The sequence below is a fragment of the Podarcis cretensis genome (genome assembly GCF_951804945.1).
Source record: "Podarcis cretensis genome assembly, chromosome: 10".
In the NCBI taxonomy this organism is placed as follows: Eukaryota; Metazoa; Chordata; class Lepidosauria; order Squamata; family Lacertidae; genus Podarcis; species Podarcis cretensis.
Genome location: NC_137179.1, coordinates 23,763,768 through 23,778,572, shown reverse-complemented (window position 1 = coordinate 23,778,572; position 14,805 = coordinate 23,763,768). Strand labels below are relative to the sequence as shown.

The following is a 14,805-nucleotide window of genomic DNA, read 5'->3' as shown; positions in this document are numbered from 1 at the left end:
TATCTTTTCAAAGGATGTTCATGAAAGTGAGTGCCAAGTTTGGGCGCCTGCAACCATTGGTGAGGGCCAGAAATCTTACCAGCTGCTGGCAAGGGGGTTGGGATGGGGCACAGGTAGAATGACAAGAGTGACAGTGGCCAGTCCACCTCGCAAGAAGAGCATCTTGCCATCTTGAATGCTGGGGCCTCTCTTTAGACAATTTCAGGGTGCTTGTGCATCCCAGCTAGGAACTGAGCACTCATACAGGTATTTCAGATATTCCTTGCAGGAGTGGGACCAGTGGATGGTTGCAGCATTGCAGGAAATGCAATTTGCCAGGCAGAGGAGAGAGAGATTGCAACCATCAGAGAAGCCAGAAATCCAGAAACTGTGCATGATGGAAAGGGATAGAAAATAGGTTGAGATTTAAGCCTCCCGAGAGGATGATGTTGTGCTTGAGAACTGTGGCGATTAAAACTTCACCCTCGTTTTGTTGGCGCTCCTCTCTGAACAGGCCCAGCAGCACATCACGACGGATCGCACAGGGAGTCACCGGCGGCAGCAAGCCTACATCACTCCGACAATTGCTCAGGCACCCTATTCCTTCCCACACAACAGCCCCAGCCACGGTACGGTCCACCCCCACCTGGCCGCGGCTGCAGCTGCTCACCTCCCCACGCAGCCTCATCTCTACACATACACTGCGCCGGCGGCTCTGGGCTCGACGGGGACGGTGGCCCACTTGGTGGCTTCCCAGGGGTCGGCCCGCCACGCTGTCCAGCACACCACATACCCAGCCAGCATCGTCCACCAGGTTCCCGTCAGCATGGGCCCTCGCGTCCTTCCATCGCCCACCATCCACCCAAGTCAGTATCAGGCTCAGTTTGCCCACCAGACCTATATCAGTGCGTCTCCAGCCTCTGTCTACACTGGATACCCCTTGAGCCCAACCAAGGTCAACCAGTACCCTTACATCTAAAACGCTGGAATGAGAGGGCGGCAAATGGGGAAATGGCGGCGGCACACACTGAGAGGGAAACGTGGCTGCTTTTGTTCTGAAGGACACCGCAGGCGAGCAAACAATGCAATGGGAGGCTCAAACGGAACTTGAACAGAGGAGACTTTGAGGAGGCGGAAGGAGAGTTGAGTCGATGCCAGTCCTGCGCTTTTTATTTAAAAAAGGAAAAAGAACAGAAAAAAGATAAAACAAAAAACAAAAACAAATAAAACATTCTGCACCAAACTACGTAGTGGGAGAAGTGGAAGGGGCCATCGTTGTCTGGTCCCGTTTTTGGATAACTTCCCCAGTAGAACTTTTACAGATTATTTTCATCTGACTACGTTTAGGAATTTGCTGTTCAAAACCTCCTAATACAAGGTTTCATAGGCGTTTGGGTATATATATTTTTTAAATTAAAACCAAGAAGCATACAAATTAGGGATTTATCCAGAATTTCAAAAGGGTTATCACTTTTGTCATTTGCACTGGTTGCTGTAACCCAAAATAAAGGAACAATGAAAAGTGTGATGTGTTTTCTGTTGGGAGGGGGCGAGCATAGGATGAAGGGTGCTTGGACTGTTCCAGCTCCCTCATTCTCAGGCTTGGCAGCAGGGGCAGGTTAGAGAGAAGAAAAACACACACACACACACACACATGCCAAGCAGAAAACACTATTGGGTGAAATCAGGGGCAACAGAGATATTTGTTCTTACTCTAAGCACCCTGGATAAATCCCTGAGAATTGTTGTTCTTAAAAGAAAAGCGTATTTAATAATGTACAATAGAATCTCATCTTCTTTACTTTGGAATATTTTCTTTCTTTCTTTCCTTTTGGGTAACCCTTCACCATTTGCAGTCCAATCCTAACGTTCCCTGCTCCATCAGATAAATGCATACGCTGGGACTGTGCTTGGTAGCTAACCCATCACAGAGCCACATAGCATGGTGCCACGCTAACGTTGCCGTGACATTGCCGTCCCGTATTGTGAGCAGATAACACAAACCCAAATGTTTAGGATTGGGCTGTTAGTGTAGGAGTAGTTCTAGCTTGACCTTGGTAGAATGTAGCACTATATGACACATAACACCCTTTTTTCTACTTTGTGTTAAATTCCAATGATACCAATAGACTATTCCTCAATGTGATTGCACAAAAAAGTGATATAACATAGGCATGTAACAAATGTGATTGTCCAGGTATATATATGTGTGTGTGTGTGTGTGTGAGTGCGAGAGTGTGTGTATGTGTGAATGTGCGCATGGGCGCACTGATGCTGCCTTCTCTTGTGGTGTGGTCCTCAGCACAGCCATTGCAAACTGTCACAGTCTTAGTTTTACATCATTCCCTTGTAGTGCCTTACCAAACTACAGTTGCAGTTTTAAGGGTTTACTTCCACTGGTACGCCTAGAAACTGACTGAGGCTGGTTGGAAATTAATCTCAATTCTTTTTTCTTCTTTTGACTGTTCTTTAATGTTGCTTTCCTTCTTCTAGACTTTTTTGATTCTTCTTCTTATTATTTTCATCTTTATTGGGTAAGTTGCAAAGGTCGAGGGAGAGGGGTGGTGTGGAATATGACTGGAGCAAGGTGGAAGTGGGAATTTGAAAGGACCCAGACTGGCTCTTAGGCCCGAAAGCAGCTTTCCAAGTAGTTCCGTTTTGTTGGTGGAGTTTCAGATTTAGCTTTCTGTCAGGATGCTTAGTTCTGCCACCCGGCCAATTCTTTGCAGCTTAGTATTCTTACTAAAGCATAAACAGAAGAAGAAGAGGGTGGGTGAGTGAGGGCAGGCTTGCTTTGGATCAGAAACACGTAGTACCTCATGTTAAATTCCTATGTCTGGACTGGGGAGGTGGGGGGAGGTGATTAGCTGGGACAGACTGTATATATATTTTCACTTGAATGCTTTCAGTGGGGGAAAAAGAAATAAGAGAATTGGGAGGACTTGTTTCTAGAGCATCAGACTCAGGTTTGCTCCAGAAGTTGCTTTTTTTCTGGAGAAGTGCTTGCACTGGCACTTGGGCAGCTGGGCAAAGCCAATGGCGCTACTTTGAACTGGGTTACGCAACTTTAGCAGGAGGCCTGAGCCCAATGCCCGGCCGTAGGGGGTTGATCACTTCTAGGCAGTGTGTTCCGAAGGTCCTTTGCTTATGAAATGCTGGCGCTAAGCCTGACTTGGAGACACAGTGATGAAATGCTTCGTGGCTCACATGGTGCTTTCTTCATCCCCCCCCCCCCCATCTCATTCGTATAGTGGATATTTTGTTTTAATCACTGTTCAGGTTTGCTATCTGGGCTCCGTATCCTCAGCTCCGAATAATCTGAACACTCTTTTTTAAAACAAACAAAAACAAAACAGATTTCCAAAGAGAAGCTTTCGTACCATGAAGCAAAGTTTTGAAGGTTAGAGGGAAACCGTAAAACGCTACACCAATGCAAGTGGGTGCTTCTGCTGTGTCAGTGCTTAGTATTATTATTGTTGTCGTCGTTGTCGTCGTTGTTTGTTCCCTGTGGAGATGTACTTGTATCGGTGGTCTGAGGCCTGTCTGCCTGCATAGCCGCTCAGTACCGCTACAGCTGTATTTGTGACTTCAGACAAAGGAGTGTTTAGGCAATATGGTAAGATGTTGGGATATGGCAGGTCAGTTAGCTGAGAGAAGAGGGAGGGATCCCAGAAGTGGTAAAGGCGAAAAGGTTTCTCAAGAGGTAAGTTGGCAAGAAAGACAAGCACAGCTGTAATATCTTGAAGCAGGCATTCGTGTTTTGCCTGGAGGGAGTGAGGAAGAGCTCTCACCATGAATACTTGGTTGGACACAGTTGTTTTCCTACGGCAAAACCCTCAAATTAACCCTCTTTTTTCTCTTTTAAAACCAAGCACCATTTGCTTCTTGTTTTCTTCCTTCTCCCCCTAAACGTAATAATGTAAATCCTAGTCTGATCTTTCATTGGTTCATGCACCTTACGTTTTCACATTCTGGAGAAAACTCTTTCCAGTTCCTATCCCATTAAATAATTTCCCTCAATTTCTCAGTGTAACACCTTTCATTCCTCCCCTAGCCAATCACATCTAGAGTGGAAGCTTCATGCTGCTTGTGTCATTGAGAGGAAGAATTTTCTTATGTTGTTGTATGATTGTTATTAATTTTAATGTGTTATAATTATGTTTTACTCTTGTTTTACTCTTGCACATGCATTCCTGCATCTTCGTATTATTATTATTATTATTATTATTATTATTATTATTATTATTATTAATCTCTTAATAGGGGATTGGTTGTTATTTAAGTAGGGTTTCCCCCCCCCCCCCCGTGTCAGTGGCATCAGAATGCTTGTTACACATGTAGGATTCGCAGGGAAAGGGAGGAACAGGGAAACTGGTTGAGAAACTAGTTTAGATCACATGAAGGAAGAAGCAGAATTATAAACCCAGTTCAGTTGTAACAGGAAACCATGGTTTCTTGCTAAGTGAATGAACTATGGCAAGTGCTGAGCTCTCAAATTCCCCCCTTCTCACTGTTTTTTCCACACAAGCAAGGAGTTGCTCAGAAGCATTCCTGTTTTAAGCTAACAACAATTCTCTATCGTGTCTGAACTCTGGAAGCTGTGGTTTGTTGAAACTCTGATCAGTGAGAACAAGCCAGGATCTGAAACCATGGTTTGATTTTGGCCTGTTCTCGCTAACTGTAGTTTAAACAAGCTTCAGTCCCCTGAGTTTGAACACAGCAAGGAACTGTGGGTAGGTTAAAATCTGAAACATGTGCATCTAAATCTCCTTTTCTGGTGCATGAAAGAGGAGAAGGGAAGGAGAGTGTGTGTGTAACCCCAAGGCTTGCTGCACCTCACTCACATAGCAGGAAATCATTTTTCCCCCCTATTAGGTCTGGATGGTGCTATATTGTGACTGCTAAACAATGGCATACCATTGCAGTTTCTGATACCTTTATGTTATTTCAGAAGTGTGTTATTTTAGGCACAAGCCAAACATCTACTTCTAGCTTCAGAACTGGATTTAAGAAGGATACTGGAATCATGTAGACTGACCTTGCCTTATAGGAATTGATGTCTGATGCTTTGCTCTGATATCAAAGAACTTAATAAGCAAGGCTTTATTACCAGGTTGAAAGCGGTGGGGATGTTAAGACTCTGGATTTAATGGTCTCAGGCCCGACCCACCCATGAGGTGGAGTGAAGCAGCTGCCTCAGGTGGCAAAATCCCCTGAGGCGGCATCCCTGTGGGCACTCTGCCTGCCCACTACTTCTGCCAGAGGCAGGGCAGGCAGCACAGCTGCAGCCCAAGCGGTTCCTGTTTTACCTCAAGTGATGACACGCGCTGGCTCTGAATGGTCTTGTGGGGCCTCGTCTTGAGATGGTAGCATGTGTTAAGGTCGCTTATTTTATACAGTCATACCTTGGATCTCAAACGCCTTGGCTCCCAAACAAATTGGCTCCTGAACAATCGAAACCCGGAAGTGAGTGTTCTGGTTTTTGAACGATTTTCGGAAGCCGAACGTCTGGCGCGGCTTCCGATTGGCTGTAGGAGCTTCCTGCAGCCAATCAGAAGCCACGCTTTGGTTTCTGAACATTTTGGAAGTCAAACGGACTTCCGGAACAGATTCCGTTCGACTTCCAATGTATGATCGTAATGTGATACGGCTTGCTGCATTTGGGGGCCTTCCTGCTCATTCTGTGAGTGGGATCCTAGACTTCTGCCCCAAAATCCTGTTCTGGCTGCACCACTCAGAGAATGCTTTACAATCCTGTAATCAACTGAAGGTGTGAGTATTTGTAGTTAAGTTTTCCACTTTAAGAAATTCAGTGAGGAGGTTCTGCAGTTTCACCCAAGTGTGATGATATTTATGGTGCCAGTTAAAGAAAGTGCATGGTTTGGTGACTGGAGCTGTTGAGTGTTGAAAACTGAAAAACTCAGAAACTGAGTCTAAGATATGGTTGTCTGTTCTGTCCTTGATCATTGCTCAAGATTAAAAGCTTGATTGTGTGGCAAAAATAGTTTGCATATCCTCCTTCCCTAAGGACCTAATGCTTTCTGTTCGTAATTAATTCTTATTGATACTTGTGATGTTTTAAAGTTTTGCTAGTTGTACACAAAGATGGTATTTATATTTTTAAGAACCTCCATCCTATTCTCTTTTTTAACACTCAGCAGAGAATGTTAATTCTCTTCTACAACATGGAGGTTTTTTTTGCAGAGCATCTTCTTCAAGAGCACCATTATGCCATACTTGATTAATTCATCTCCATTGGTTTATCAGGAATGCAAGTGATTGACTGGTTTGTGGCAAGAAAGGATTGGTTTTAATTACATAGACTGAAATGTTTTAGTTGTGTATTTTGCTTTGTTTTTGATATTTGTGCATGCAGCTCCCTTTTTCAGTATAAAATGGTTCTGATTTTATACAACAGGAGACTGAAGGGCTTCGGATGTAGCGGCGACAAATTCATAGACTGTGCAGATGTGTGTTTTTCTCAAGCTAGGTTGGAAAAAGGACTGTAAATCTCAGCCTGGTCAGAGGGTGGATTAGTTTAGAGGCCAGAGTGAATGAGGAAGTAGCTAAATCAAGCATCCAGAGATGAAATTGACATTTGCAGTACTAAAGGAGAACTGTGAGTTTCTTCTACAGGCAGGGATGCTTTTCTGAACCTTTTTTTAAAACACACACACATACACACACAATCATAGTAAGGTGCTGGTGTTTTTAATTTTCATTTAATTTTTAGTTTGCTGGAGTCAACTGGAAAGAAGGGAGTGAGAAGGAAATATTGCTGTTTGGGGCATGTCCTTTGGAGGCTTTTTGTGGATCCATGAAGACGTCTGGTTAAAATGAGAGGAAGTGACCGTTTAATAACAGTGGTGTAACAGTACTAGCATCTAGGTGAAATCATGGCTGAAATCCTAGATACACTTCTGTGGAAGAAAGTCCCATTGAACTCCATGGGGCTTTCTTCCGTGTAGGGGTATATAGGAGTGCATAGTAAAATTGCAGCGCCTCAGAGAAGAAATGGTTTAATGTAGTGTGAACTTTGGAAGGAAGCAGCCTGTAAAATGGAGTAGGTTGTTGCCCTCTAAAAGTGTACATTTTCATGTTAACACAGTGATATAATAAGCCTTTACCCATAGCAGTTTCCTCGCGTAGGAAGGAGGCACAGATTATTTTTATTTTGCAATTCTTAACAGCTTGTACTGTTCCAAATGACAGTATGCAATGAAGGAACTGCTTGTTTAATGAATGGAAGCAATGCCATTGGAGACCTGGGTAATTTATTCCCTAAATCTTTTATCAGCTGACAGCACAATCCTATACATGTCTACTCAAAAGCAGTAAATTCATTTAAGTTCAATAGGACTTATTCCCAAGTAAGTGGGTATAGGACTGCAACCTAAATGCCATTGTTTTGAACTTCTTCCAGTTTCAGTGAATTTGACCCTGTACTTAACATGATGACTAATAGTTTCATCTTCCCACCCCCCACCCCCCTTCATACTAGCTCACAGGCCAGTGAAGGAATGCTTCTGTCTCCCATCCATTGTTTTCTTAAGGGACTATACCTCAAAATTTGGCTTGAAATAAATTATGGTTTACCAAACTTGAAGGAAAATTTAAACCCATGCCTTTCTTTAACCAAAGAAAAAAAATGAATAAATATGTACCTTAGAGTATGTCTCTGCCCATTCAGAGTTCCCCAGGCACATGTTGTGACTTTTTGGACAAGACATGCTACGGAGTGCCGTTTTTTCTTTCTGTTCTTCCACGTTTGTCACACTTTTAACATTTTTATTTAACATATTGCGTTTGAAGAAGTTTGCATGGGAGAATTCGGTCCTATTTGCTGCTGCTGTGCAAACCTTACTGTGACTAGGTGAAGTTTTGTGCCAGTGCTGGTAAAGATAATCCATCTCTAGAGATGCCCCCTATTTGGGGGCTGATAGGAGCTGTGGGTCACCACGAAGGCACCAGGTTCATAAATGCTGTCGTGGGGCAGGCGGCATTCTCTGCCCCTTCCTGTGTCTGGTTTTTGTTCGGTTCCTACACACTATTGGTCTTTGTGCCTGCAGCGGGAGAAAGGGAGTATTAGGCACTCTTGAGCCACACTTCCAGTTCTCATCGTCTTACTGTTGTCTTACCTTACTGTATAAAACACCTGGTGCATAAGCTAAGACTTTCTTGACCCAGAAGTGTCAATCAGATAGAGCAAGTTACCCCACATCCAACTCCGTACTATAGTGACATTATATAATGCGTTGTTGAGTTCCAGGTCACCTATGCAATATTTCCCGTCAGGCAAAGCTGATTTCTGCTGCTCTAGTACCGGGCCACGGTGAGAGATCATTGGGAAATGGCCCTTCTGGGTATGCTGCTCTGTTCTACCATCACACTCGGTGGCTGGGTCGTGTTGTAGCTTTTCTTTAAATCATTGTCGTCGTAAGGGTTGGATTCGTATCAGTCGGCTGAAGAATTTAGCTTGCTTCTGCAGATACTTTCCCCTGTTCTTACTCGGTGGTGTGGGGGAATAACCACACAGGGATATTTATGTATTTGCAGGGCGTTAGGTGCCTGTGTATTTTGCAGGATTTGCCAAGCTGGGCCAGCGGAAGACTAATAATACCACTGAATGTAAACAAACAAAACGGAAAAAAAGCTCTTATAGCAGAAGGAAACATATATGTAGCAAGTGTGTCATTTTGAGTGGGCAGAAGTTGTCAGGAGCCTCCGATAGCTTGTTTTTTCTGAATATAGCAAATAAGAGTGAAACTCTCGTTTCTTATGTACGGGTTAGTATTGTCCTTCCAGTTTTAGCAGTGCTGCTATACCAGACTTTTGTGTGCATATTAAGAAAAGAAAAGGTGTATATTAATCTTTTGCTTAATGTAGTTAAACTAAGAAAGGCAATACTAAAAGCATTCCCCCCCCCCAAATGTGATGTTTTTACTGCACTGATAGAAATTGTGGCATCTCTAGTCTAACTCTTCAGCTGTAGGGAAAGTTCCATGCCAGTTCGCACAAATATCTCTGTGTGAATGGTACCCATAGACCTCTCTCTCCTTCCTTCCTTCCTTCCTTCCTTCCTTCCTTCCTTCCTTCCTTCCTTCCTTCTGTCATGAAAGAGGTGGGGCAACACTGCTGAAAGCAAATGAAATGTCTCACTTTCAGGACAAGGCTAAGAACTAAAGGTGCTGGGGTAGAGCTAATAATAACAGAACTTTTTAAAAAGCCAGTACATTTTGAGGAAATTTGAAATACTTTGGTCTGGAATTTCTATTAGAAAATATATGCATTTGCCATCCATCTTTATTATTATTATTATTTTTAACACTACTTTTTGTATTTTTCCTTTTTGCTTCTTTGCTATGGTTCTAGAGTAGACTCTGTGTTCTAGATGTTTCTAACTTTCTAGAGCTCACTGACTCCATTGGAAGCAAACCCACCTGATCAGGATTCTGGATCCCAGTTGGTTCGACAAGGATTCCAGAATTTTGATCAACACTTTGTTTTATAAATAAAGAAGGATTAAAATATTTCTCTTACAAAAAAAAAACTGTGACCTAATGGCAATAATTACCTCAAATGTGGGCATTCATCTTGGTTTTAGCCTTTAAAAATAAAAACAAACAAACATGTAGCCAGCTTGAATTTGGGATTAAATATATATATATATTAAAATGCCCACCCTGGTCATTGTTGCTTTGAGTGATTCTTTAAAAATAAAACAATGAAACCAAGGATTAAATTACTCTTTTATGTATTTTAATTAATTGTGATATTGAAATGCACATGTAATTATATATGTTCATTGCTACTGTAAAGTGCTTCGACCTTCTCGAAGATATGTAATGAATCACATTTTAAACCAATATGAACTGAACAACCGACTGTGGCTACTAAACATTTTCTGGTTGCATTTTATAGTTACAATGTTTTATAGTTTACATTGAAACTGGTACTTTCTAACTAAATGTTCTGTTTTAATTATACCTTCAGAATCTCAACACTGCTGTCCCTTTAACATTTTAATTTTTTACGCTCTCTTTCTCTTTTTTAAGTAGAACTGTGTCTTCAATGTGTACATTCTGTTCTGAGATATAACATAGTAGGTAGAAGGTCAGACCAGATAATTCCAAAGTTAAGAGGAGCAAATCACTCCGTACATATTAACAAGTAAAGCCCAACAAATGACCTATTTATTTTTTAATTAAGAAGGAAGAAAATAATAATTGAAGCTCTTGGGGACAAATCAGGAAGCACAATAATTCCCAGCTAGCTCTTTCCTTTAGGCTCCCATCCTAAACACACTTACCAACAAACACATTGTGACTTGCTTCTGAGTAAAGCGTGGGATTAAAACCGCTGAAATCTTAACCTGAACAGACATAACCATTGTGAGAACCAAGTATTCAAAGCAAGCGGCGTATTGTATAGCGAGTGGCTTGGAGCTCGTGAACACACAGATGGGTAATGCTGCGGGCTTGCCAGCTTCATAATCATGGAAGCAGAACTGTCTGCTTAGAATTACCTTGTAAAAATGGCAATCGTGGATCACAGGTGCATTAGGCATTTACCTGTCCCTGAAAATTTTTGGAAGCCCTGCACTTGGTATGCCTCTCCCAACGCCCCCAGGGTTGATCAATTGGCAGCTGTATCCATGAAAATCATAAAATGCAGGACTAGCTACCAGCAACCCATGCACATGTCTCACAGCTGGGAAACCTGTGATTAAGTCCTCAAGGACTGAGACAACAAATCCTTGGATTGTTTTGAGAAACAATGACAGGCAATGCTGTATAATTCTGTAATCATGCAGTCTATCTCATTTGTCACTTGGAACCCCCTAAGCTAAATATGAAGAACTTGACCAGTACCTTGTAAATTTAATTTGCCTATTAGCCAATGACAGTTTATCGGATGCTGTTCTGTTTTCATATTACCAGTTGTCGCGAATTATGTGTTTGGACGCAAACGGTCTTTTGCATTCGTTTTTCTCGTCGTACTTATGTTTGTTTGACGTGTGAGGGTTTCTTTCTCTTACTGTCCGAGTAACCAATGAATGGAAACGTTCTGCTGGGCAAAGAGGTGTTTTTAGACAATAAATCTACAGGAACTGGCACAAAAATGACTTTATCCAAACAGCTGGGCTTCATTGTGGAGCTGACAATCTCAGCAAAGTTCCTAACATTTGTTCAGCGCTGGCAGATTAAGGAGTTGCAAGGAAAAGGCGAGGAACAGATTGTTTTTAGGTCCTTGTTAAAATCTCTGCTCCCACTAGATTCAGGGGGAGCCCCCCGGCCCCTTCAGCCAATTTAAAGCCATGGTTTCCACAGTATAGCTCACATTACCAAAGTGAACTTGGCATGTGGCTGTGCCGCCATTTTGAAAGCCTAATGGGAAGCCTGATTTTAGGCCTCAAGAAAACTGGAAGAGGTTGGGATTCCCTAGCCCTTGGGCACGGTTAACAACAAACAACTCTTTTACCGCCCTTAGCAACCACTCATTTCCCCTTTTATATCAACGCTAGTCGTGGAAATATCACCATAACCCCACTGAAAGGGCTATAGATTGTCTTTCCAAACCCTGGGCTTGGAGTCTGTAAAGCACAAAGGAGTTTTTAACATAGCCGTCTCCTCAGAAAGGGAAATGGAGCCTTCCCTGCTTTCACTTTGGGGTGATTGCAGGCAGCGCTTCTCTCTTTTCCTCTATAAATGTTGGGATTTTTTTTCCTTTCTGAGGTGGTATTTCCCTCGGCTATTCCACAGCACGGGTCTCTGAGGTGCAGAAAACACCTCCTCATCCCTTGTGCTTTACCAGCGAAGTTAAAAAGATAAAGCTAGGCATTTCCCAGTGCCAAATTTTTACACAGACAGAATTGGAATGTATAATCTGAAAATTCTATACCAAAATCAGTATTTTTTTTTTCTTTCAAAAGAGGGGGAAATAATAGCTTTATTAGAAAGGGGAGGAAGAAAGGGGATATATTGGCCGTTAGAGTCTTTTTGTGGTAGTTAAAATAAAAATTGGGGAAGGTATTTGTGAATATATGGACTCTTTTAACCCATAGTTTAAGGGATGTTTTATGCCTCTTAATTTCGCATAAACCCAGTCTACTTTGAATTGAATGAAAAACACATACTACATGAAAAAAAATTTTTTAAGGGGGAGGGGGAAAATAATTGAAATCTATTCCAATGCAGAAAGACACCTCCCCACCCTTCCACCTGATTTATATTTGTAAGGCTTTTGCTTTTTTTCTAGATACAGTATCATCTCAGTTCAAAAAACCCATGAAAGCCCTGGTTGGTTGTATTCTTTCACTGTACGGTTCTGTATTGAGTGTTAATCCATGTTAAAACTTTGTGAAAATTATTGTGTGCAACCGTATTTTCTTGTGTATTGTTTCTTTTCTTTTCTTTTTCTTTTCTGTGAATTGTCCCCTTTGTTTCCTTTCTTTCCTCCCACTTTTGTTATTTTTCTGTTTTGTTTTCTTCTGGTAATGTCTTTGGGGGAAAAAAAAACCCAGAAAAGAAACTGACGTGTTGTAGAACTATATGTAACCTATTCCTTAGTCTCATATTATAGGTATGTTATAAGAATGGATATTTTACTTGGCTTTAGAATGTTTTACAAGAAAACTAATTCTTAACCAATCAAGTTCTTGCTACTAAAAAAAAGAAAAAAAATGCTTGTGTTTCTCATCATGACGTTGTGTGCTTCTAATTAATAATCATTTTCGTTGTAGAAAAATGGAGTGAATTTATATTAGACTTGAAAACTAATAATAGCATTGTAAATTTATGAGATGATTTTAACAGAAAAAAAGCATTATAGAAGAATATAGTTATTTTAATTGTAATATTACTAACTGTAGGGTGAGAAAGGGCCCCCCGTTGTGGTGAACTATGTTATAGCTTGTTATTCACAGTTTCTTTTTGATCATTTTTTCGGTCTCTGAGGTGAAACGAGTTATTAATCAGAATTTGTAAACTCACATATGCATATTGTATATGTGTAGAAATGTAATCACACTTTGTCTTGGAATTACATTAAACTGTTTTAAGTCACTGCATCGTCTGCTAGTCTTTTAACTGGCATGGGTGTGATCGCTATCCTATACGCATCTGAGTAAGTTTTATTGAGTTTAATGGGACTAACGGCCAGGTAAGTGAGAACAGGATTGCAGCCTTAGGCTTGCTTTTAGTTTCCTCTAAAAGTCTTGGAAACAGCATGTGATGAAGCTTGGGCCTGTGTTAGGTACCATTTTTAATATCTGTCGTGCCCGATAGGATGGTTGCCTTTTCTGAGAAGCAGAAAATGTTGGAGATCGTAGAGAAGTTGCAATTGATATGTGATACCTTGTTTTCTCATTTCCTAATTTGTTCGGTGTCCTAGTCAGTTATGATTGATTGGTTAGGAATGATAAATGATTTTTATGTATTCTGTCTGTCTTTATCCACTGGGATTCTCAATTTTAATATTTAGTTTACTCTATCCCCTCTCCCTTTTATAGTCAAAATGGGCCTCCCAAAGCACCAACAATTAATACAAGTAATATTAGGGATATGTGGGTGGAGGCTGTCTCTTCTGAACTCTGATCATGGGTGATAAGGCTCAGGCTTTTCCCATCTCTCAATTGGAAAAGCAGTTGAAACACACAAAAAGTCCTTTCACTGACCTTCCATTTGCTTGACCCTGGCAGTAAAGTGGTAGCCAATATTACCTGGGGAAGATAAGATCAAACCAAAAGCCTATCAAGCCCAGCATCTTCTTCTCACAAAGCCCAGCCAGATGACCACGGGAAGCCTGTGAGGGTAACCTAAGTGCAAGAGCACACTCACAACTTGTGGTTTCCAAAAAACAGGATTCAGATACGTACTGACTCTTGACAGTGGAGGCAGAACATAGCCATCCTAGCTAGTAGCCATTGAGAGACTTACTCTGCATGAAGTGGTCCATGGCTGTTTTATAGCTGCCCAAGTCGTTGGCCATCGCTGCATCATATCAAGTGAATTTCACAGCTTCGCTACTGTACTGTATGAAGTATATTCTTCTGTCTGTCCCGAATCTTCCAACATTCAGCTTCCATTTTTCTCTGCTCTCTCTCTGCTTGCTTCCTAGAGGCCATGAATAGTTTTACACAACCCTTACCATGTCTCCCCCTTAGTCACCTTTTCTCTAAACTAAAATCCCTCATCTGTGGGGCTGCAGGTTTCCCATGTCTGTACTACATAATCAGCCGGTGAACGTCTGGCGACTCCTTTAGCAGGCTAGCAGGAACCACATAGACTAGAATCTGTCTTGTCCTCTTAATGTCAGCTGTTCCATTGCAATAAAGCGGCCAGCCATTATAACCAATTCATTAAGAACATTAACAATTAGGCAGCAGGCAACAATCAATATTCCTTTGGCCAGGGGGGAAATAGAATGTCATATGCCCTTTACAATCCTGACTCCTCTGCAGGGGAAGCAAAGAAACTTGACTGTTCTTAATGTTGCATGTTTATTAAGATCGGTCAGTATAATGAGTATTTTTCTTTTAATAGTGAATATCTTGAAAGTATCGTTTATCTCTTTTAGTCCTCCTGAATATGGCATTGCACCAAAACATGGTGGGCATTTTGAATCTTAAAACCTTTGGTTTTTCAATATTTTATCATTATTTTTCCTCTCCCTGCCCCCTGCCCCCCCCCCCAAATCCCCTCGCCTCCAGCTTATCTCTCTTTTGGTGTGGCATTCTTTCCCTGTGTGTCTGAGGATATAAGGCAGCTTCCCAAATCTCTATCTTCTGCCTTTATAAAGAGAATGGCAGCAGACCTGGGGGCTCAT

The 14,805-nt window shown here is 41.7% G+C and overlaps 1 protein-coding gene across 4 annotated transcripts in view; it reads left to right on the top strand.

The window, feature by feature from the left end:
* HIPK2 (homeodomain interacting protein kinase 2) overlaps nucleotides 1-13,044 on the top strand; it is a 174,194-nt gene extending 161,150 nt beyond the window's left edge. For all 4 annotated transcript variants that reach the window (XM_079992216.1, XM_079992217.1, XM_079992218.1 and 1 more), the window contains exon 15: nucleotides 494-13,044. In XM_079992216.1, coding sequence (XP_079848342.1) covers nucleotides 494-958 — 465 coding nt within the window. In that variant the 3' untranslated portion in view covers nucleotides 959-13,044. The remainder of the gene's footprint in view (nucleotides 1-493) is intronic.
* Nucleotides 13,045-14,805: the final 1,761 nt, after the last annotated feature.